The sequence below is a fragment of the Schistocerca nitens genome, chromosome 6 (genome assembly GCF_023898315.1).
Source record: "Schistocerca nitens isolate TAMUIC-IGC-003100 chromosome 6, iqSchNite1.1, whole genome shotgun sequence".
In the NCBI taxonomy this organism is placed as follows: Eukaryota; Metazoa; Arthropoda; class Insecta; order Orthoptera; family Acrididae; genus Schistocerca; species Schistocerca nitens.
The window spans coordinates 449,190,510-449,214,020 of NC_064619.1; the positions used below are offsets into that span (position 1 = coordinate 449,190,510).

The 23,511-nt window shown below is 39.0% G+C and overlaps 1 protein-coding gene across 3 annotated transcripts in view; it reads left to right on the forward strand.

Moving 5' to 3' along the window:
• LOC126262734 (voltage-dependent calcium channel subunit alpha-2/delta-3-like) overlaps positions 1 to 19,952 on the forward strand; it is a 374,776-nt gene extending 354,824 nt beyond the window's left edge. The window contains exons 26-27 of one of the 3 annotated variants that reach the window (XM_049959539.1): positions 1,769 to 1,967; positions 17,835 to 19,952. In XM_049959539.1, coding sequence (XP_049815496.1) covers positions 1,769 to 1,967; positions 17,835 to 17,939 — 304 coding nt within the window. In that variant the 3' untranslated portion in view covers positions 17,940 to 19,952. The remainder of the gene's footprint in view (positions 1 to 1,768; positions 1,968 to 17,834) is intronic. The other 2 variants (XM_049959541.1, XM_049959538.1) reach the window with 2 other exon arrangements.
• The last annotated feature ends 3,559 nt before the right edge of the window (positions 19,953 to 23,511 follow it).

A 23,511-nucleotide genomic window follows, 5' to 3' on the forward strand; every position in this document is an offset into this window, starting at 1 on the left:
CATTAACTTTTAAAAGTGAAGGATAAGAAATGGCACTTCAAAATGGATCAGGAGAGACACATAGTGCAGGAAATTATCGGGAAATACTAACTGTAAACTTTCCGTTGGGCCCTAGGAAAAAGGGTTGCAGGGAGTGCAGTGAGATAGGAGCAATTCAGAGAGAGCTAACACCTATGCTACACAATGCTTCTGTAGTGTCTGTTTTTTTCCAAGCATCTAAAATAGCAGAAGTGACATGTGAATTTAATGGAAGTTTGAATGATTCATGTTATTATGTGTACAACTTTACTTCTTCCATTTTTTCTTTAAGTTCAAAGCTTTATTGTGTAAAACTTACAAAAAAATTACAGTTCAAAGTATTGGCCATTGCTAGTCACTACTATCTCCAATCTTGCACTTGTTCATATGACTGGAGTGTTTGACTGCCAGACCATGTGCCATTCATAAAAAAGGTGGTAGTCAGAGGGTGCAATGTTTGGAGAATACAGTGGGTGAGGGACGACTTCCCATGTCAACAGTTTCAAGAATGTTCTGATGGGCTTTGCAGCACCTGGTTGAGCATTGTCATACTGAAAAATCACCTTTTCATGTCTATTGCTGCACTGTTGCTGTTTCTTGTTCAGTGCTTGGCTCAAGTGCATCAGTTATTTTGAATAGCGACCTACTGTGTTTCTGTTGATTTCAGTAGCTTCGAAAACCTTCTCTCTTCCACCACCATGCAGGTTTTTGACATCAGAATCACTGTTCTTGAAGTGCTGAAACTTTTTCTGCACGTTCTTTCCCTAATAGATGCCACACCACATGTCTTGTCCAGCTATTTATGAGCCTCAGCCACTGATTTTGTCATGTTAAAGCAGAAAACTAAAACTTCCTGCAAATGACAAGAATTGGGCTCATAAGTTGACATACTCAATCAAGAGTAACATCATGATGCAACCACAAAGCAACTAATATTTTGATGGTGTTATGTTTAAAAGTGCCTAAGATTATCATATGACACTTACACCCTACCACCTCCACCATCACTTGCCGCTACTGCCACCTGTTAGAAAATGGTGGAAACAAAATTGTAGACCTAATATCAAAATTGAAACAATATTTTAGACCTGTTCAATAATGATATGTTTTGCTACAAAAACAAAGCACTTGTGTATGACTGTTATTTCTGTTTTTACATATAGCAATTAGTATTAGCAATGGTATCTTTCCTCAAACAAGGGTACTTTATAGCCGTAAAGACGTCTCAGTTATTAGCAATCACTGACCCTTCAAACAACTGCTCCTGTACTTACCAGTGCCTAAATGTGCTAAAATTGGCGAGATTACTCTAGCTACATCTAACAATTCATCACCAAAGGTGCTTGCACATTACCTCTACTGCTTATCTCTGACGTCGTAGTTGAAGTTACTACTTACAAGGTGAACACAGTACAGTCTGCCCTGTTGTTCATTGTGGCCCAGAATGGCTATCAGATACTAGTGAATATTATAGTGTATGCGAACTGAGACCTCAAACAATTGCCTACATAGCCTGGCATTTGGTGCAACATTTCCTTACCTTCAGCACCTTCATACATGAAAAGCTGATTTTTTGGCACCTGATAGGTAATTGTACATCCTTAAATTTGTTGCACTGAATGAAAATTTTTTGGGTTATCACATAGATTTTTATAGAACCACATAATTTTATGCAACAAAATTGTGTTTTCACTTGTTTAAACTGAACTATTTTATAAATTACATTCATTTTGTGGTTGTTTTCTTCTAGACCATTCATTCCATGCCGTGTTCCACACACAAGTCTACTACTGGTTGTGGTGGATTCTATGCGTCCAACTTGCTTTAGCCATCTGAGTGCTAAGTCTGAATTAGTGGACTACAATGATACAGAACACCCCTGCCACAAACTACCACTGAACAAACTACCTCGGAGTCGGTTCTCTGCATGTTTCACTGAAGATCCAAGGGTATGTACCTCTCTGTTCTAACAGATAATACTTTTGGTATGTGATTACTATAAAGTCTGGTGATTGCTCTATTGAACTTTAATTGTATCTCCTTTCTTAATAGTATATGTTTTTGAAATTGGCAACTGCAATCGCATTTTGTCACAAACCAGTTTAAAAGTAATGGTGATTACAGAAGAGAGGAAGTTCGAGACTGAAATATTGTATACATTTAGGGGTATTACTGAAAAGTTTTTGGTTGTCTATCCTTCCCATATTACTGATTTACGAGAACCTCCACACAGCACTGAGTCCCTCTTTCTCTCTTTGCTTTGGTTGTCTTGCATTGTCTACTGTACATGTCATATATATACGAGGTGTTTTTTTTTTTTAAGTAAGTACTGTTTTGAAATTAAAAAAAAAGATGTGCTAAGATATCTCAATAATTTTGTTTGTACATGAAAGCCCGTAATCTACTTTTCTGCATAATTTCTGTCAATATTGAGGCACTTGTCATAACATTCTACCAGTTTTTGAATACCCTCCTCATAGAAGTCTGCCGCCTGACTTGTTAACCACTGCATCACCACTGTTTTGACTTCATCATCGTATTGAAGATGCTGACTGCCCAGGTGTTTCTTCAAATGCAGGAACAGATGGAAGTCACTGGGTGCAAGATTGGGGCTGTACGTAGGATGATTTCGAGTTTCCCATCGAAAAGATGTGATGAGATCTTTGGTTTGATTCGCCACATGCAGATGAGCATTGTGTTGCAGCAAAATGATGCCCTCACTCAACTTGCCATGTATTTTGTTCTGAAATGAACGGCGCAGATTGTGCAGCGTCTTACAGTAAGCTGCTGCATTGATTGTCTCATTACGAGGCAGGAATTTCACAAGTAATACTCCTTTTCTGTCCCAAAAAACTGTGCATATGATTTTCTGGGCAGAAATTGTTTGCTTGAACTTCACTTTTCTGGGCAAATCTGAATGCCGCCATTCCATGGACTGTTGCTTTGATTCTGGTGTGATGTAGGCCACCCATGTTTCATTGCCCATAACAATTTGGCTTAAGAAATCATCACCATCATTGTGCTACCACTCAAGGAGAGTCAATACACTGTCTAAATGTTTGGTTTTGTGCACATCTGTCAACATTTTCGGTACCCAATGTGTGCACAATTTTTGGTAATTAAAGTGCTTGGTCACAATGCCATACAAAACACTACGAGAAACATTAGGAAAGTCATCCCGCAAGGAGGAAATCGTAAAGCGTCTGTTTTCTCTCACCTTATTGTCCACTTCCTGCACCAAACTTTCATTAACGACTAAAGGATGCCCACTCCACTGTTCATCATGCACATTTTTGTGGCCATCTTTCAATGCTCTCACCCACTTTCTTATCATTCCATCACTCATAATGTTTTCTCCGTAAACTGCACAGATCTCACAATGAATGTTGATCACTTTTAGGTCTTTAGCACTAAGAAATCTTATAACAGCCCGTACTTCGCAGTCTGCGGGACTCATGATTATCAGAGGCATCTTAAACACTCAGTACACAATGTAAACAAGGAAGAATCAGACTGTGATGGCGTCAGTGCATAGAATTATGCACAGGCTTTCATGTAAAAATAAAATTATTGAGATATCTTAGCACGTCTTTTTTTAATTTCAAAACAGTACTTACTTAAAAAAACACGCCTCATGCAAGAGGAGATGAACAAGCAGGAGGTCCACCTGAGTAACAAATATTGCATTTGGACAGTTTTTCAGTAAAATATAGAAATATTGAATAATTACCTCAAAGCAAAACAGAATGAATAAGAAAAATGAACATGTGTGAATATACATTGATATTACTTTGATTTTAGTATGAGGAAGATGAATGAATTTAATGTTCCATGGGCACAACCAAACGAAACAGAACAATATAGAAAACAGAAAAGAAACCCTGCAGTCACCACATACCAAACTGAAATTTGGGGAGAGCTGCTGCAGTTTTCCATTCCTTCACTAAATCATTTCAGACAACTGCAAGGGTTGTTTCATTTCTATTGGTAACAGTAACACAATACGAGGTGTGGCTAGAAAAAAACCGGACTAGTACTGGTGAAACAATAAAACGAATGCAATAAGGCTGAAAGTTGTGTGGCCTGTCACGTGACTCTCGCTCCGCCTACTGCTCGAGTTTCATCTGCCTCCTGCACTCAGTCTGCCCGTGGCGTCTGTTTTAAGTAGTTGACGTTTTGTCTGTGCGTCGGAAAATGTTGAGTGTACAGAAAGAACAGCGTGTTAACATTAAATTTTGTTTCAAACTAGGAAAATCTGCAAGTGAAACGTTTGTAATGTTACAACAAGTGTACAGCGATGATTGTTTATCGCAAACACAAGTGTTTGAGTGGTTTAAATGATTTAAAGATGGCCGCAAAGACACCAGTGATGACACTCGCACTGGCAGACCATTGTCAGCAAAAACTGATGCAAACATTGAAAAAATCGGTAAACTTGTTCGACAAGATCGCCGTTTAACAATCAGAGCAGTGTCTGAGTTAACAGGAGTTGACAAGGAAATTGTTAGGCAGATTCTTCATGAAAGTTTCAACATGAACAAAGTGTGTTCAAAAATGGTTCCAAAGTGTCTCACAATTGAACAGAAGGAATGCCGAAGAATGATTTGTTCTGACATCCTGGAAAACACTGAAAGTGATCCCACCTTCTTACAAAATGTTATTACTTGCGATGAATCGTGGTTTTTTACTTATGATCCCGAAACTAAACGCCAATCGATGCATTGGAAAACTCCTGGTTCTCCACGACAAAAAAAAGCACAAATGTCAAAATCGAAATTCAAGGCAATGATGATTGTTTTTTTGACATCAAAGGGATTGTGCACATCGATTGGGTACCAGAGGGATAAACAGTGAATCAGCATTACTACATTAGCGTCCTGGCTACCCTACGTGAGCGAGTACGGAGAAAACGGAACGATTTGTGGAGAAAAAAGTCATGGATCCTTCACCAAGACAATGCCCCAGCTCACAGTGCGTTGTCAGTGAAGACGTTTTTGGCAAAACACAACATTCCCATCTTAGATCATCCACCCTACTCACCTGATTTGGCCCCCTGTGACTTTTTTCTTTTCCCTAAAGTCAAGTCAGCTTTGAAAGGAACTAGATTTGAGACTGTTGAAGCAGTAAAAGAAAAAGCGACGGAAGTAATGTATGGACTTACCGAAAATGATCTGCAGCATTGCTATGAACAGTGGAAAATTCGTATGGAGCGGTGTAGAGACCAAGGAGGAGAGTACATTGAAGGAGATAACATGAAATTGTAAATAATTGTAAATAAATGTTTTTTCCAGCATCAGTCCGGTTTTTTTCTAGCCGCACCTCGTATATCAAGGGACATGTTTTGCCATGTAAACTTGGCTTAAAGAGGGTTTTGTTTCACTGATTTGTCTTTCTTCCATGACAGTCATGCCATCTATGGCTACAGCCTAAAGTTACCACAAATATACACACATCAAAAAAAGTTTTGCATCACCCCAGTTCCCAGAAGTGCTGAAGATGGGTATTGACTGTGGATATTGTATCACAGACACAGTCCGTCTGACTGTTCAGAGATGTCACTAAACCCGCCCAAAGATGTAAACAACCATACATGAGCAGCGCCTATTAGACGGAGGGGGTCCGACAGCTGATCAGTTCCAGTCCTTCCACCAGGAAGGAGGTACATGGCTCGTGTTGTCTGTAGTTCAACCATGCCTAGATGGTCAACACCACAGTTTGATCATGTCTGCATTGTTACTTTGTGCCAGGAAGGGCTCTCAACAAGGGAAGTGTCCAGGCATCTCAGAGTGAAACAAAACGATGTTGTTCGGACATGAGGAGATTCAGTGAAATGGAACTGTCAACAATATGCCTTGCTCAGGCCACCCAAGGGCTACTAGTGCAGTGGATGATCGATACCTACAGATTATGGCTCGGAGGAATCCTGACAGCAATGCCACAGAATGTTGTGTTACAACTCAAACTGTGCACAGTAGGCTGCATGATGCTCAACTTCACTCTCGACGTCCATGGCGAGGTCCAGCTTTGCAACCACAATACCCTGCGGCACAGTACAGATGGGCCCAACAGCATGTCGAATGGACTGCTCAGGGTTGACATCACATTCTCTTCACTGATGAGTTTCACATATGCCTTCAACGAGACAATCATCGGAGACTTGTTTGGAGACAACCCAGTCAGGCTGAACACCTTAGACACACTGTCCAGTGAGTGCAGCAAGGTGGAGGTTCCCTGCTGTTTTTGGGTGGCATGTGGGACTGACGTATGCTGCTGGCGGTCAAGGAAGGCACCGTAATGGCTGTACGATACGTAAATACCAGCTTGTGATGCAAAACTATTTTTGATGTGTGTCGGAAACTGTGGCTTTCAATCGGTGTTGCAGTAGCCTTTTGCAATTTATGATTTTTGAGCTGGCAACAGCACTACCAGCTGTCGGAGATCTTCTGTTACCATATGGAGTAGAGACCTCAAACCAGGCATGGTATGACAAGATGTTATAGTGAATAATGGACATGGTTGATGATGCTTTCATAATTTTGTAGATAGAGTAGCAATTGAATAGTGATGAGGTACTTAGTGTACCCTGAATTTATTGGCATACAGTAACAGTTTAAGGTGATTAAAAGATTCCTAGAACATTTTTGAAATTTTAACTGTTATTTTTAATACTCAGTTCCAGCCAGCTCCGCTGTTTCATTTCTGCTCAGTTGATTACGGCATTGGATCTACAAGTAAAGGTCAAGTGGAGTAAACCTGATACTTGCCATGATGGTGATATTATGAAATGTATTCACAAACTGCACATACAATTGTGCTACAGCTGTATGATTTATTAGTAACATATTAAAATTTGTGCTGGACAGGGACTCAAATCCAGATTTCCTACTTTATGCGAGCAGTCGGCCGTCTGAGCACGCATCCTTCAGACAAGCAGGCATGTCGTAAGGAACATTGCATCAAACCATACAGACACTATAAAATACAGACACTACCATACTGTAATTCATGCCAAAGCAAGGCAATCTGACAAGTACTCACAGTGCGGTACTCATATGATTTGCATGCAAGAACTAAGGTCTCATGGAAGTTTGTGTCAGTTCTGGGGGTGTGCTCAGATGGCAGAGGTTGTTAAGGTTACTGCTAATGTGAAGTAGGAAATCTGGGTTCAAGTCCTGGTCTGACACAATTTACCATATGTTACTAGTAAACCATATAGCTGTTAGACAATCGTACTTACAGTTTGCAAATGAATTTCATAATTTAATATGTCTGTCAATTGTCAGCAGTGTCTGTTCCTTCAGACATGCATGCATGTTTGAAGGAACATTACATTCAACTGAATGATGATGATGATGTGAAAGCTTACTATCGCATTATACACCAACCAAAAGAATTAGGGGAACATGACTTTGGGCATCTGCCACCGGCCGCTATGCAATAATTAAGCTGTGGCTACATTACCAAATTATACTGTATCTTTCACAAATTAAGAACGCAACAAGACATCATTACCACCTTATTTATTTACATAACAAGATCTGCAATGCCCGACGAGTGTTGTAAACTCATCCTGTCATTTTTGGTACTTTTCATTTGACTTTGTGAGCTTCAGTAATGCGTACGCCCTCAATGAGCATTTATTACTACCTGACACCTATGTGGCATACTCTATGGAGGTCACCATGTGGCAGCCACATCCATTCTTTAGTGAGAGGTCTTGAGAGTTCTTGGTGTGTCGGTGATGGAACAGGGCAACCGTGAACACACCTGTTGGACATGCCCCATTCGTGCACTGTGCAGTTTAGGTCAGGACTTCTCGCTGGCCATTCTGTTACTTCTATGTACAGGCTTTTGAAGACATCCCTGATGATGCCTGCCACATGAGCCCTAACATTACTGTTCATGGGAAGGAAGTTCGGACCACCACCTATTCAGCAGCCACCACTTGCTCCACCAGAATATGATCGATGTAGTGCCTGGTGGTAGGGTGACTATGGATGATGACAAGATCCATACGGCTGTCAATACTGATGCTTTCCCATACCATCACAGGACCTTAGCCGAATGTGTCGACTTCATGGACAGCATTTTGCAAGCATCGCCCACCGTGGCATCCCCACATGGGAACACAGTGATCACCCTGTGTCAGAATAAATTTGGACTTGTCTATGAATAACACATCTCACAAAAAAGTAACAAAGTTTCTGGTTGACATGGGAACAGTAGAACTGATGGTAAGCTGCAAGTGTCATCATTTCAAGTGGGGTACTCAAACAGGATGTCTATGTCATAAGGTCCTTTGTTTTAGTGTGTCCAGTACAATCTGATTGGACAAAGTGGGTCCAATGGCCCTTCTGAGGTCATCTTGCAGTGCTCTGACAGTAGCCGTATGATGCCACAATGCAGAGGTGGCCAGATATCAGTCTTCAAGTGGGGTTGTAATGACCCAGTGTCCTTGTGAACTTTCCTTGTGTACTGAGCTATCCCCCTGTGGCATGTCCACAACATGTGGATGACAGATGGAGAGACAATGGCATCTGTAGAAAAACAACAGAACATCCACCCTTCTTCAATCAATCAGACTGCCCTTGCAACTTGCAGTGCATTAAGATGTCGCATTGCATGTGCTTGGTTGAATACAATGTCCAAAAAATGGCAACTGCCGTGTGTGTGTGTGTGTGTGTGTGTGTGTGTGTGTGTGTGTGTGTGTGTGTGTGATACTGTAATGCATAACATAGACAATGGATGGAAAATGACTTTAGCTGTTGCAGCATTGACTGTGAAGACCTCAGGCTGCACAGTAAGACCATGGGTACCACCTGTATCAAAAGACACTTTTTTTTAAGAAAAAAGAAGTTGCACCTGCAGTGCCTGAATGGGACGGAAATCAGTAGATACAATGTACATGTACAGACCAACAAATGATTACAATTTCTGAAAAAAATGGATCATTTATTCAACAGAAAGAACTTCACAAATTGAGCAAGTCAGTAGTGCATTGATCCACCTCTAGCCCTTGTGCAAACAGCTATTTGGCTTCGCCTTGATTAACATAGTTGTTGGATGTCTTCATGAGGGATAATGTACCAAATCAGCCCCAATTAACATGTTATATAGTCAAATTCCTGAGACAATTGGAGGTCCCTGCCCATAATGCTACAAGCCTTCTCAATTGAGAAGAGATCCAGCGACCTTGCTGGCCAAGGTAGGGTTTGGCAAACACGAGTCAAGCTGCAGAAACTCTTGTCGTGTACAGGCGGACATTATCTTGCTGAAATGTAAGCTCAGGATGACTCTCCACGAAGGGCAACAAAACAGAATATCATCAATGGCCATGAGGACTCAGTTTGAGGCTGGACTAATAATTGAAGACAATTCTGCTCCAGTCAATAAGATTCCAGGCCCAAGATTTATCTGGAGCTGTCCTGGACAAAGTTGGGATGCCAACCTGAAAGTCATCCACCTTGTGGCCTGACAACCAGGAGTGCATTTCTTTTCATAGCAGAAACCCTTTAGTTGTCATCCGTGGTATCCCTACAGCACAGCAGTAAGCTGATGATATTCTATGCCCTCTTTTGTTTCCCCATATGGCAAGCCATACTGGGCTTACATTTCAGTAAGATACCTGCTCGCACAAGCAAGAATTTTTACTGCCTGTCTTCATGCTTGCCAACCCCTACCTTGGCCAGCAAATCCGCTAGATCTCTCCCCAAATAAGAATGCTTGGAGAATTATGGCCAGGTCCCTCCAACAAGCTTGGGATTTTGACAGTCTAACACACCACTTGGACAGAATTTGGCACGGTACCTCTCAGGGAACATCCAGCAACTCTGTCAATCAAGGGTAAGCCAAATAACTGTTTGCATTGGGACCAACATGTTACTGACATGCACAATTTGTGAACCTCTTTCTCTTGAATAAATCATACAATCTTTCCAAAATTTTAATAATTAGATTTTCTGTAAATTTACATCACACCTCAAACTTTTGCCCCATTCAGATAATTCCTTCATGGTCCTTTTTTCCTTTCTTTTTTTAACAAGAGGGGTGGGGGGGGGTGTATTTGGGGCTCAGAACATAAAGTTCTGTCTCCACTTACTGACAAAATGATTTTCCTCAGCTTAACACACATGTTCTCCTTTCACCAATAATGAAACTCAAAACAGAACAGTGCAAATGTGTCAATAACCTGGAAGTGAATTTTAGAGTATACAGAAAATTCACTGAATGCTTGATAACACAATCTTTCTATTAGGCTGGAACACCCAAAAATATTCTTTATGATAAGATGCAATCTTCCCACTAGACTGAGCATTTAGAAATCTCTAGGTCCACACTGCCACTAGGAGGTGTAAGTTTGAACAGAACAAAACTTAAGGTTCTGACAAGACTGCAAAAATTCTAAAGTATCTTCAATCTTGCTGGAAGAACAAATGACAATAACAGTTCCTATGAGCATGTAGCTGAACTTAGCACTGTTCACTGGAGCCAATTGCAATGTGCAGTCAGAAGCAATGTGGAGGCCATAGCATAAGACATCTGTTGACTGGTTGCCTTGGAACTGCCTGGATCCACACCCCAACGAAGTGATAGAGGAGAGGCAGAGACTTGTGTCTTGATATTTGACAATGGTGCCATTGTCCATCTTGGCTGGTCAGGAAGGTGAAGGCAGAGTAGGATTGATGTTCATCGGGGTGTTAAGCTGTGATGCCCAGTGTCCCCCTGTGTAGAAGCAGCCAGGTCGGCATCCCCAATGAGACCTTCGCTGGTCTGGGTGTAGGGAGGCTTGGAACAGAAAACTGAGTGCGAGTTTTGGATGGGGGAATTAAAACCTGCCCTGCTCAGATCTGATTAATGTGTTTGCAACACTAGATGCTGTCCTGTAGGGTGACCTCCAGTATGGTACAGCTGTGACTGTGGCAGGGAGCCAGCAGGGTCAACCATGGGCAAAATTCATCATGGGATCCTGCAAGAAGACATCGTGCTGGTGGGACAGTGGAGGATGGTCGTGCTTTTCCTGGGCATGAAGGATGGTAAAGGAGGATCTGTGTGGTTGGCTGTCCAACTGCTCCATGGTGGAGGGCCCACCCTGTGGACTGGCATGACAGGATACCAAAAAGTGTGTGAGCACATCGTCCAGTGGATGATGAGAACACAGATTTGTCATTTGGATCTTGAATGTGTGAACAAACTGCTTAGCAAAGCTGTTGTATGCTGGATGGAGTGGTGCCCTACGAATAAGATAAATGCTATTCACAGCACAAAAGGTAGAAAATTTGGTGGAGATGAACTGGGGCCTGTTGTTAGTCACAATGATTTCAGGAAGGTCTTCCAGGGCAAAAAAAAAAAAAAAAAAAATGAGTAAGCATTTTGATGGTCTGGACTGAGGAGGTGCATGACATCCATCCTGGTTGAGCCAGGAGGCACCAAGGAAGGGACTGGCAAAATTTAGATGGATGGTGGACCAAGGAGTGGATGCTGTGGGTGATGGAAAATGTTTTCAGGCCAGGGCAGCTTTCTTGCTCTGGCACTTGGAGCAGGCAGTAACTGCATCGGCGATTGTGGCATCCTTGCCCCTCCTGTAGACGTGTTGTTCAAATGAGATCTGTCTTTGGGCACTGGCAGATTTGAGTAGCCTCAGCATACTGAGGGCTAGGATGAATTCTGGAAGCACTAAACAGATGTCCCAAGTATTCCTCTTGTTGAATGTAGAGGTCAAATTTGTCTTTGTTGCACTGCAACTGTACCCAATCAAAAATGGCAAAGAGAGCATTCAAGTTGTGTGCATGGTTCTTGGCAGACTTGCCAGCCACCAGGATATTGTCTAAGTAATTAGCCACTCCAGGGACGTCATGGAGTAACTGCTAAAGATACCTTTGAAAAGTGGCAGGTGCAATAGCAATGCTGAATGGTAGCTGACTGTATAGAAACAAACCGAAAGGGTTATTGATTCTGAGCACTTTCCGAGCAGTGGTGTCCAATGGCAGCTGTAGATAGGAGCCATGGAAATCAATCTTGGCATACACTTTTCCACCTGTGAGCTTAGAAAGTCTTCCACTTCAGGAATGAAATATGAGTCTTATGAATGTATGAGAGTTAACTGCAGCACAAAAATCACCACAGATCCTGAGAGCATCTTTTGGTCTTTCCACAACCATTATGGGAGTGACCCACCTGCCTTTGTAGACCAGAGTGAGAATTCTCTTATCTTAAAGCTGCTGCAGTTCCTGGCACTACAGGCAGTGATGAGATTGTTAATAAAACTACAGATGAGGGTGTCAGTAGGATGATGGGGGTGCCCTCACCTTCTGATATGTAGGCCAGTTGATAATGGTGGTAGAGAAGCCAGTGTCAATCTGCACATCCACAGGATCCCCTTCAATTAGGGCAGAGATAGACATGAACGTCTTGGAGGGTGGGAGAATGGACTTTAAAAGAGACAGAAATGAGGTCGGTATCCTCCTCTGCTAAACCTGAGTGCAAACATCAGCCATGTGGCCAGATTTGCCACAGGTAGCATGCTTTGCCTGCCGGAAGCAACAATGGTGTCATTGGTAATTGACAAAGCACAGGCTACATCACAATATGTCCAATCAATAGTCATTGCTGTAGAAGACTGGCAGACTGTGGCCATGTGGTCAGATTTGCTGCAGATTTGCCCACTGGAAGCAGTGTTGCTGTCATTGGTGACTGACAAAATACAGGCTACAAGTAGGGAACTGTCATAACAGATCCAGGGCTGGTGGTTTCTTGCTGGAATTACAGGTGGGTTTAAACAAGGAAAGGTTCCCATGGGCTGGGCATGAGGCAAACACGAATAGCGGACCTTAATGAGGCATAAGGGAGGGCATGGTGTTCTGCCTCAGGGTGGAGCTGCTGAATCAACAAATATATGAAAGGACCAGCTTTAGCCAGGAGGAAACCATGTTGCTACATCTAAGTAGTGATATAAGGATGAGAAAACGCTGCTCCAGCTGTGCAGTGTAGTACGACCAAGGTTCCACTTTTCAGTAAAATCCCTGGAATGGCGGCTGTTTGATGATGTGGACCGAGAAGTCATGTTGCACTAGGTACCCGGTAATCTGACATTAACTGCATGATTGCTGCAAGCATCTCCACAAGGAGTTCATTGGTGTGTTGCATCCTCTACAGCAGAAGGAGCACTGGATGAGTTAACACCGGGTCTGCAGCTGTTGCCATGGCTGAAAACGTCTGTATGTGGAGGCACTACCTGTAACAGTTGCTTGTAAAGTTTATTTAACTGAAGCATTGTGGGCTTGGTGCACTCCCACAGGAAAACATAAGAATGACATTTTGTCACCATTTATTAACAAAATGATTTTTCCCCAACTTAACACAAATGGTCTCCTTTGACTGATATTGAAGCTCAACACAGAAAAAGTTGAAAAGTGTCAATAACCTGGAAGTAAATCTTAGACTACATAGAAAATTCACTGAATGCTTGATGACACAATCCTTCTAGTATTGGAACACCCATAAATATACTTCATGATATGATACAGTCCTCCCACAAACTGAAGACTTGGAAACGTCTAACTCCACATCCGCTCTGGTATGCGTAAGTCTGACCAGAATGAAACTTAAAAGTTCTGACAAGACCAGAATAATTTAAAATCCTTTCAACGTTGCTGGAAGTGTCTGATAGTAACAAATGGTACCACCAGTTCCTGCGAGCATATTGCTGAATGTAGCTCTGTCCACTGGAAGTAAGGATAGCATGTGGTCAGAAGTGATGCTGGGCTCGTAGCAGAAGGCATCTAATACCAAAGAAATTGTCAGCATTGTGCATACTCTGTGTGGATTGATGGCTAAGTGAGTAGATGTCAGGCTATAAATCTGGAAGTTTGGGGTTCAACCCCCCTCTGGTAACGGTTTGTATGCAGTGTGTTTAGAAGTTACTGTTACAAACTTCTATGACTTGTAGAGTGCAGTGAGTACATAATATTTTTTGTAGAAATCCATGTCTGTAAAAGTACTTTTCCATTCTATTTCAATTCAGATGTTTAATTCATCCACGTCTGCTTTAGGAATTGAAATAGGCACGATGCCGTACAATTACTAGGTAACAATTCAAAAGGAAACATAACAAACATCATTTACCACTTAAGCACATTTTTTTGTATTAGCACTTAAGCAATACATCTTCACATTATTCCAAAACAAAAAGAACCCAGCATACCATACATTCAGAACTGTACTGATGCATTGCAACAGTGGCTCGATGTGTCGACCACCAATATTGTTACAGACATTGCACCTATGAAGCATGTTCTGGTACATACTCTCCATCCCACCTGGCATCTCTTCAGTTTCTAGTGCAGTAGCCAGAACTCATTCCAGCAGGTCTTTCTCTGTCTCTGCAGGAGTCTCGCAAATTAAACTTTGTATATGACCCCACAAGAAGCAATCCTTAGGAGTTAAATCCCACAATCTTGGCAGCCATATAGTTGGATCACCTTGACCTATCTATCTTTCACTATGTCATCTGTTGAGATGTCTCTGAACCGCACATGAGAAGTGAGAATTGCTGAAATCACATTTCCGATGGACATTCAGTGTCACAATTTTGAAGAATGGATCCAATAAATTTTGTTGGAAGATTAAGTATGCAGGACCAGTTAACATGAGTGGAAGAAGGTATGGCCTAATCAAATGATTGTCCAGAATACCTACCTACATGTTAACACCAAACTAGTTGACGAAGCCCAGAAATTAGCAGTGTTAATGTCGGATGCAATTCGGAGGGCCAAGTCTCATAGGTCTCCATTGGTAATGGTGCATAGCCTCTCACGAGCACTTTAAATCTTTCGAACAGTTTTACATTCACATGGTTTCGGGTTTCCATTTGGCACATATTTCTTACTTCATGTAATTCATTCTTCCATTTGTACAGTTCACGCTCAGACTTTACAAAACGAAAACACCTTTGCACACTGCGTAACTTCAAGCAATTTTTCCCTCTTTTAATTTAACCAATATTTCTCTGCCTTTTCATTGTCGCTGAAAGCTGTTGCAGTACCTGCTTTTCTTAGGCTTGGGAAGTGTTCTTCTTCAGCACTGATACTGGCACTAATGACGTCATCCAAACCACAATTCATGGAATCATCACAGCTACTTCCTGTTTCTTCTAATGTACCAACAATTTCAAACAAAATGTCAATATCATTTGAATGAATGTCGAGGAAATCGTGTAATAAATGGAACTCAGGAGAAGTAGGTGATTTCAGCTGGAAACCATGTTCTTCATATTTCATCACTGCTAAATTGAGAATGTTAATTGGATCCCATATTACTGTGAAAGTGGAAGAAAAAAAAGGTACTATTAGCAGGTTTGCCTTACAAAAGCATGATAAATATTAATTCAGCTTTATCTGTATTCTCAATACTTATGAATACTGCAAAAAGCAACTGACAATTTGTAGTAGATGTTACTTGAGTGGCTAATTCGAGAGAATAGTAACTGTGTACTGCAATGTCAGAGAAACTATCAACAAAGGGTAACCTGAAACGTCCTTTACAAAGTATGATCGGGTTGTGTAAAAAATTTCAGGGTAGGTTTCCACATGTCTTATTGGACCGTTCCCATGTTAGATCTTGTAACACTGTACTTTTTTGCCAATGAATGGGGAATTGATCCAATAAAAACAAACAGCAACAAAAATTACCTATCAGTGCCATGTGATAAAAGCTCTTTAATGACTCAGCAGCACTGCTCTTTGGAGATTATTTATTCGAGTTTGGTACTATGAAAGGTGTCACTACATGCCAGGAACATAATGAAAATGATGATGATGCTACAGAATTTCTGTACTTTGAATTCTTATTGTGTATTGTTTGAACATGTACCATGTATATAAAATTCAATTCAAACCTCTCCTCTATTTCTCCAACTGCAGCAGACCTGCTTTCATCAGCCAGATTCACAAATGATTAAATAATTATACTTCTCTTTTTTTGGTTTAATCAAATAATCAGTTTCTCTCACAAATACTTTTAATTATTCCAAACAAACATGTAATGATTTACAATCTGCTGTTCTTTAATGAGGAAGAGCTAGACTTGTAACAGCCTTCAGTTTCTACATTCAGTATTTATGCAATTTATTCATTTGTTGTCTTTGACATCCATGGAAGTATATTGGAATGGAATACTCTGAGATCCTCTTTGACACCCCATACTCTGTTAGTAGCTTCATGCAGTACCTGATGTGATATTAGGATTTCTGCTGACTAACTCCATCCCCCTTATGTTGCCCAAAGAGCCTCCAACAAAATAATAACACACAAAATGGATATCAGAACATATAAATTTTCCACATGTAAATAACGTAACTTCCCTGACTACTTGCACATTTTCACCCCTGTCAATTATTATGAAATCAGAAAATGTATATACTTTAACACAAGCTTTCTCATTTATGGATGACTAGGATACACAACAGAAATTTTTGCACCTTTAATGCATATGGGACATTTACTCAAGTTTAATTCTGCCAAATTGTGTACCTTCTGAACTGGAGTAATTTGTGTTTGCATTGTTTTGCTGGAAGAAATTAAATACCCCAAAGTTCAACAGAGTGGGTAGTGGTCCACAAAATCCAACAGATTTTCCTAACTTTCACACTTCTTGCTGTATTCAACAATACCAAGTTTATGTATTCCTTGATTGTTTGAAGTCTAAGTGCACATTCAACAGGTTCACTGCTGTCGTGTCACTCGTAATTCTTGAGAGAGAAAATTTCGCCTTCGGATAACTGAGGTTCAGTGTTTCTGTTTGTTGATTACTGCTGATAATTCTGTGATACACCTTGTATAATACTTTCTTTACCTTTTTTTTATTTCACCTCATAGCTATTTATCATTTGTGAGAGCATATTGCTTCAATTTATTAGGTTTGACTAACACCTCTTAAATCTAGCCATCAAGTGTAACCAGAATCATACATTATTTTCCATACAACTGGTTTCACTGAGGTATACAGTGGAGTGAAGTTTTATTCAGTAATTTCTTATATATAAGGAAATGGGAATAAAGTCAATACATAACAACTGTGGGGTGATTTTGCTTAATGAGTTGTGAATGATGTATTTCATAATGATTACTTGCTAAAAATTCTTCAGATGAGTAGAAATTGTTGCATTTTGCCAAGTTTTGAATATTTTCTTCTATTTACCTAATGAGATTGAATTCATAGTGTGTGATAACTTGTCATAAAAATTACATTTTGTAAATACTTACATTAATTGTGAATTGTGGAGAATCTTGAAGAGGACAAATCCAATAAGGGGCTATTTGTAGCTGGGTACAGAGTTTATATTTCAATGTATACATTTGCTTTCCAAAAAATAACCATGATTAGGAATTTCCTGCTTTATTTTTTACATTATGCAATTTCATTTTATTGGTATTCTGTTTATTTGTTTTATTATTGGCAAAAACATTTATCTAACAACATTTAAACTGCTGGTAGCTTTTGAAGAATTTTAAAGATGTAGTGGTATGTTATTTTTTCATGCACTGCTAAATAATATGTGTACATCTAAATACAAAGTATATTTAATATGTGGTCATGCTTGCAAAATATGCACAGATTACAGAATGTTAATGTGGTGTACCAATGAATAAAAATGTAAACAGTACTTCTGTATCTGTTTTGTTGCACATTCTTTTTTTTATTTTAGATTATGTGTGGTTGTAGAAAACTATTTTAGTTTGTGTGGTTGTAGAAAACTACTCTAATATCTAAAAACATACACTCTATGACAACAGTGAAAATTCATATATTTTTACTTCCAGGAGGAATTGGATAAGTACTGTGGGGCAGCTGCAGAAACAAAAGCCAGCCATTTCGCTCTGAGTCTGTGTGGAATTATGTTATATGTCACTTCCAAGATACTCTGATGCTGGCTGTGACTGTTTTGGGCGACTCAGAACAGTCACAAGTTATATAAATACCTGTTCACGAGACAGGTTTTGTTCACCTGACTGTTACATTTCTTTAATTATATGGTCCAGAAATTCCAAGATAAGAATCTCATTGTATGGTGATCCATATTACTGTTCAACACTTGTGTTTATTTGCTATTGCTGCACAAATTTTTATAGAACCAAACCAGATGAACATGTAAAAACAATATACACACATTAAAAATGAAATGTTCTCACAGGAATAAAGTTCTACACTTTGTAACAAAGTGTGATTGATATGAATTCTTTTTTAAAAACAAAATTCAAACTTGTGCTATGATTTCCTTTTAAATATAATGTTATGAAGTGAAATGTATAAGAAAGAAAACAGTTTTTTAAGTTAGTTGAGTAATATTATAAAGCTGTTGAATAACGGGGGTCCTAATATGACAATGATGCATTAAGAAACACCATTATACAGCACCTAAGTTATATGTTTGAATATATCTGTGGTGAATGTTATGATACAAGCATTAGTAAAAGTACAAACATGTTACAAAACCAGTAAGACAATCAGAATTTCCATGCAGATTATTCAGATGACCTGGTTTATGTACATTAAATATGAAGTAACTTTTTACTCATAATGAAATACCATTTACAAAGAAGAATGATTTTTTATGGAGATGTGATAAGTGCTGTAGAAAAAGACATGTAAAAAATATGGTTCTTTCATGTAAATAAAAACTGCAGTTGTCTATCTTACATCCTGGCACATTCTCAATTGTTAAAGCATAGCATTGTAATTTTTATTTAGACAATACAGTCAAAAATACAAGAAAATATAAGACATAAACACAAAATAGACATAAACACAAAATAGACATAAACACAAAATAGACATAAACACAAAATAGACATAAACACAAAATAGACATAAATACAAATGGTCACTAAACTGACAAGCAGTTGTTATATGTTAATGTACAATCTCCTTATCCAGTTGAGGCTTGATGGTGTAGCCATGAAAAAGTTGTTTGGATCACTCAGGTAGACTCTCAGTTTAAACTCCTTGACAACTCCACAATCATAGCTTGGGCTGGACTGCTTATCCCATTTGTGCAGGTTGTATGCACACACTGTGTGTCCTGTCTGGATGTGATTTATATTGTTTTGCACATGTTCTGGGAGTTGGAAATCCTTATAGCTCCGTAGGGTCAGTATGATGTCTCATTCTATATGAAGCATTCATAGTTTAGGTTTCAAGCCATTTGCTGTCAATGATGAATTTGCTATCAAGAAGCTGTTGGGCCAGTTGCAGGCCTGGATTTGTGGAACATAGTCAATTTGTTGTCAACCCAGGAATGTCTTCATAGATGTGAAGTTGAAGATTGTTAATTATTTTGAAATATTCCTTCAATAGGACTTCTTGTCCTCTTAACATAGGTGGGGCTATATAGCAGGGTGTTGGAAGCCAGTTAATGGAGTTGTTCTTATGCATCCAGAGATGATTCCCATGGTTGTATTGAGCTCAGTGTGTGTCTCATTTATGTGAGGGCTGTTCAACTACAGTGGAGCGCAGTATTCAGCCTCAGAAGATACTAAACTGACTGCAGAAGTTTGAAAAGTGTCTGCTTATGCTCCCCAGTTACTACTGCAGAGTTTACAGATAGGGTTGTTTTGTGTGTTTATTTTCCAAGAAGTTTTTCAAAATGCTTCCTGAGAGATAGTGTCCTTTCAAGGGTTGTTCCAAGATGACATGGATGACTCTAGTAGGGAAGCACTGTGTCATTCACAAGGACCTCTAATTCATTGTGAGCTGGTCTATTGTAGAAGTGGAATGTACCGACTTTGGTTTTAGAAAGATTGGGCACAAGTCTCCCAATTGTAAAATGTTTATGTAGTTGGTTGAGTTAATTAGTTAAAGAGTATTTTAAGCACTTTTGAACTCCTTATGCTGAAATGTAAGTGCTGGATTGTCAGTATATCCAAATTTCTTTGCGCTGGTTTCAAGTATGTCAGAAATACATCCTATATCATGATGTGCATTTCCGTACACTGTATGATTCAGAGGATCAAAATAAATAAATAAATAAAATAATTCTCTATAATCTTTTCTGCATATCTGAATATTCTTGTTTTTGTCTATTCCTGTATTTGTCCCCCTCTACTTCTGTTTCAATGGATGCAGTAGCAGATGTCCTACTGACCTGCCCCTTCTTTGATAATGATTTTTATAGACTTATTACCACATTTACTCATTTGAGTAGACTTCTGTACAATGCTGTTCTCTAGACATACATTTCTGGCAACTTTATTTGTTGTTTTCTTCTAAATTTTTATTTTATTTTTTCTTATGACATGACCATACCCTATGATAATCTGCCACTCTGGCTGTCATGGTTCGATTTTGCATTCACCACTACTGGAATTTTGACTGTAGCCTTGATAGGCATTTATTTCTCAAGTCTTTTCTTCTTCTTTCTGATACCCCTTAGTCTGGTCCCATTGAACAAACAAAAGAATCGTGCCTTATTTGGATTCAATAGGAAAAGTAGTGGGGGTGCTCCTCAGCTCATACATCTGGCAGGAAAAAATTGGTTTAAACTGTGTGTGCTTTTTATCTCAAAAAATATTATTCAGAAATAAATATTAACAAATCACATTATTTCTTTCAACATTTATTAATATTGCTGCATTAACTTTAATAATGAAGTTTATAACCTTACTATCTACAACACTTGTGAGACAAGTGCACATTGTTTCTGATATATAATATAACTTGATGGAATGGTCCTGTGTAAATAAAGAAATTGAAACTGCAAATAAAGAGATGCAAAATATTTGCAAGCGGTTTGAAAATGTAACATTTGTGAACATCAGCAATTTAGGGAAAAGGTTTCACACAGCACATGGTTCCCATCTAAATGTACTTGGAAAAAACGTAATAGTAACAAAAATTTTAGAACTTGTAAATAAAATCTCAAATGTGCGGTGTGATGATAGAAAAGTCATACCTCTCATGGACAGGAAGTGTGTGTATCCTGTAGAATCCAATGTGAAATCTGATGTCAGTGAAGCTGCACCCCTCCAAGACAAATGTGAAATTTTATCAATGCAAGTGAACACTCCAAATGTTAATAATTCACAGAAAGACACAGCAGTTGTAGAACAACAAACACCAGAAATAAGTGAAACAGCAGCAGCACCATCATTATCAGCAGAAGCAGCAGCAGCAGCAGAACCAATAACGACTGGAGCAGCAACACAGCAATGCTTAAGGAGGAGCCAAAGGAAAAATACATCTGTGTCATTCAGTGATAATTTTTTATGGTTTCAAGCCAAGAAGAAAATAAAAATGTGAAAAACCAGCCTGCTAACTCACAGATAAGTCACAACAACATCCTATTTTTAAACATTCAGGGTCTTGAAAATAAAGTTGAAATTCTGGAGGAGTCATTGCCACAGAATAAGTATTCTTTCTTATGTCTATCAGAACATTGGCTTAAACCCGAACAAATACAATACTATGTACCAGAAGGTTATAAATATGGAAACAGTTTTTGCAGATCTCAGTACCGTAATGGTGGTACTGTTATCTATGTTTCAAATGAAATAGAGTGTAGAGAACTAGATCTTAGTTGGGCATGTGTAGAGAAACACTTTGAAATTACCGGGATCATATGTGATATGATGAAACTTATCATAGTATGTATCTACCATTCCCCTGACTCAGATGATAAAACTTTTTTAGATAATTTAGACAGTGTACTCGGCTACATAACAAAATGGAAACAGTATGTAACTGTAATTGGGGGAGACTTTAATTCAAGCTTTGATGTAACATGTAACAAACCCAGTGTAAATAAGTTACTGAATATGCTAAGGCAGCACAACTTCCATCATGTAAATTCAGAACCAACAAGACTACAAGCGTGCTTGGATAATGCTTTTGTCAACTGTGCTCGTGATATGTACTCCACCAAGGTAAAGGAATTTGTTTTCTCAGACCACTCCATGTTAACGGTAGAGTTAAGACATTTTATAAAAGGGGATGAGAGCAAGGCTGCACAAAAGTTAACAAAATCTAATACCTTAATATTAACAAAACACTATCTCATAAAACTAACACACCAGCTGAGCATAACAAACTGGGACAAATTATTTCAAAACTGTGATTCCAGTGCCCAAACAGTTTATGAAACATTCCACAATTACTTAACAGATATTTTAGAAGCCCATCTTGTTCAAAAGAAATACCATAAAACAAGAAAGGGTAAATTTTGGTACACCAAAGAACTGGAGAATCTAAAAAATAATCTACTGCTGTTGAAGTGCCTTGCCAAAGTAAACAATTCTAATGAAATTAAGGATCTCGAAAAAATCACTAAGAAACAGTATAAGAAAGAGTTGCAATTGGCGAAACTAAGATACAACACAAATTTCATAAAAAATAGTAAAAACCAATGCAAAACAGCCTGGTCATTAATTAATACTGTTAAAGGTGAAGTCAGAAACTTCGACAAGACAGTCCCAATACCAGCAGATACATTCAATAAATATTTTGTAAGCTGTGCTGATGATATCAAAAAGCTGATCAGTAAACCCGATGTAAGATGTATAGATTATCTGAAGAGAGCAAACCTAAATCATAATAGGGCCAGATCATCATTGAAACACTTCAAAGAGGTATCCCAACATGAAGTTCTTAAAATAGTCAAAGAAATGAAAAATTCATACAGTACAGATATTATTAATATGTCAAACAATCTATTGAAAGAAATCATACATTACATTGCAGCACCATTAACATATTCTATAAACCTGTGTCTCATAGAAGGGTTTTTTCCTGATCCTCTCAAACTATCCAAGGTAACTCCAGTCTTTAAGAAGGGTGTCAAATCAGATCCTGCAAACTACAGACCAATTTCACTAATTCCAGTACTAGGAAAAGTGTTTGAAGGCATAATATATAAGCAGATGTATGAGTACCTAGAACTAAATGGTATGTTAAGTGCATCACAGTTTGGTTACAGAAAAGGAAGGTCAGCTATACATGCCATAGAGCTCTTAGTCAGAGACATTCTAGCAGCATTTGAGGACCATGCGCATGCACAGGTAACCTTATGTGATCTGAGCAAAGCTTTTGACTGTGTTGACCACTCACTTCTGCTCTCTAAACTTGAGTACTATGGAATATGTGATAAAAGTTTAAAACTCATCAAATCATACCTCAATAAAAGGAACCAGGTGGTGAGTTCAGGAAGTCATCTGTCAAACATACTCGAGGTTCAACATGGAGTGGCACAGGGATCTAAATTGGGACCACTTCTTTTCCTTGTACACATAAATGACTTACCAGGAAATATAGATGTAAAGACATATATGTATGCAGATGACACAACTTTTCTATCTGTAAACCATGTACTTGATAACCTTGTAAGTGATATGAAATTGGCAAAAGAAAATGCAACATCATGGTTTAATGCCAATGGTCTGCTATTAAATGAGGAAAAGACCCAGAATATGTGGTTCAGTCTATCAAAGACTACAAAAATAGAAAAAC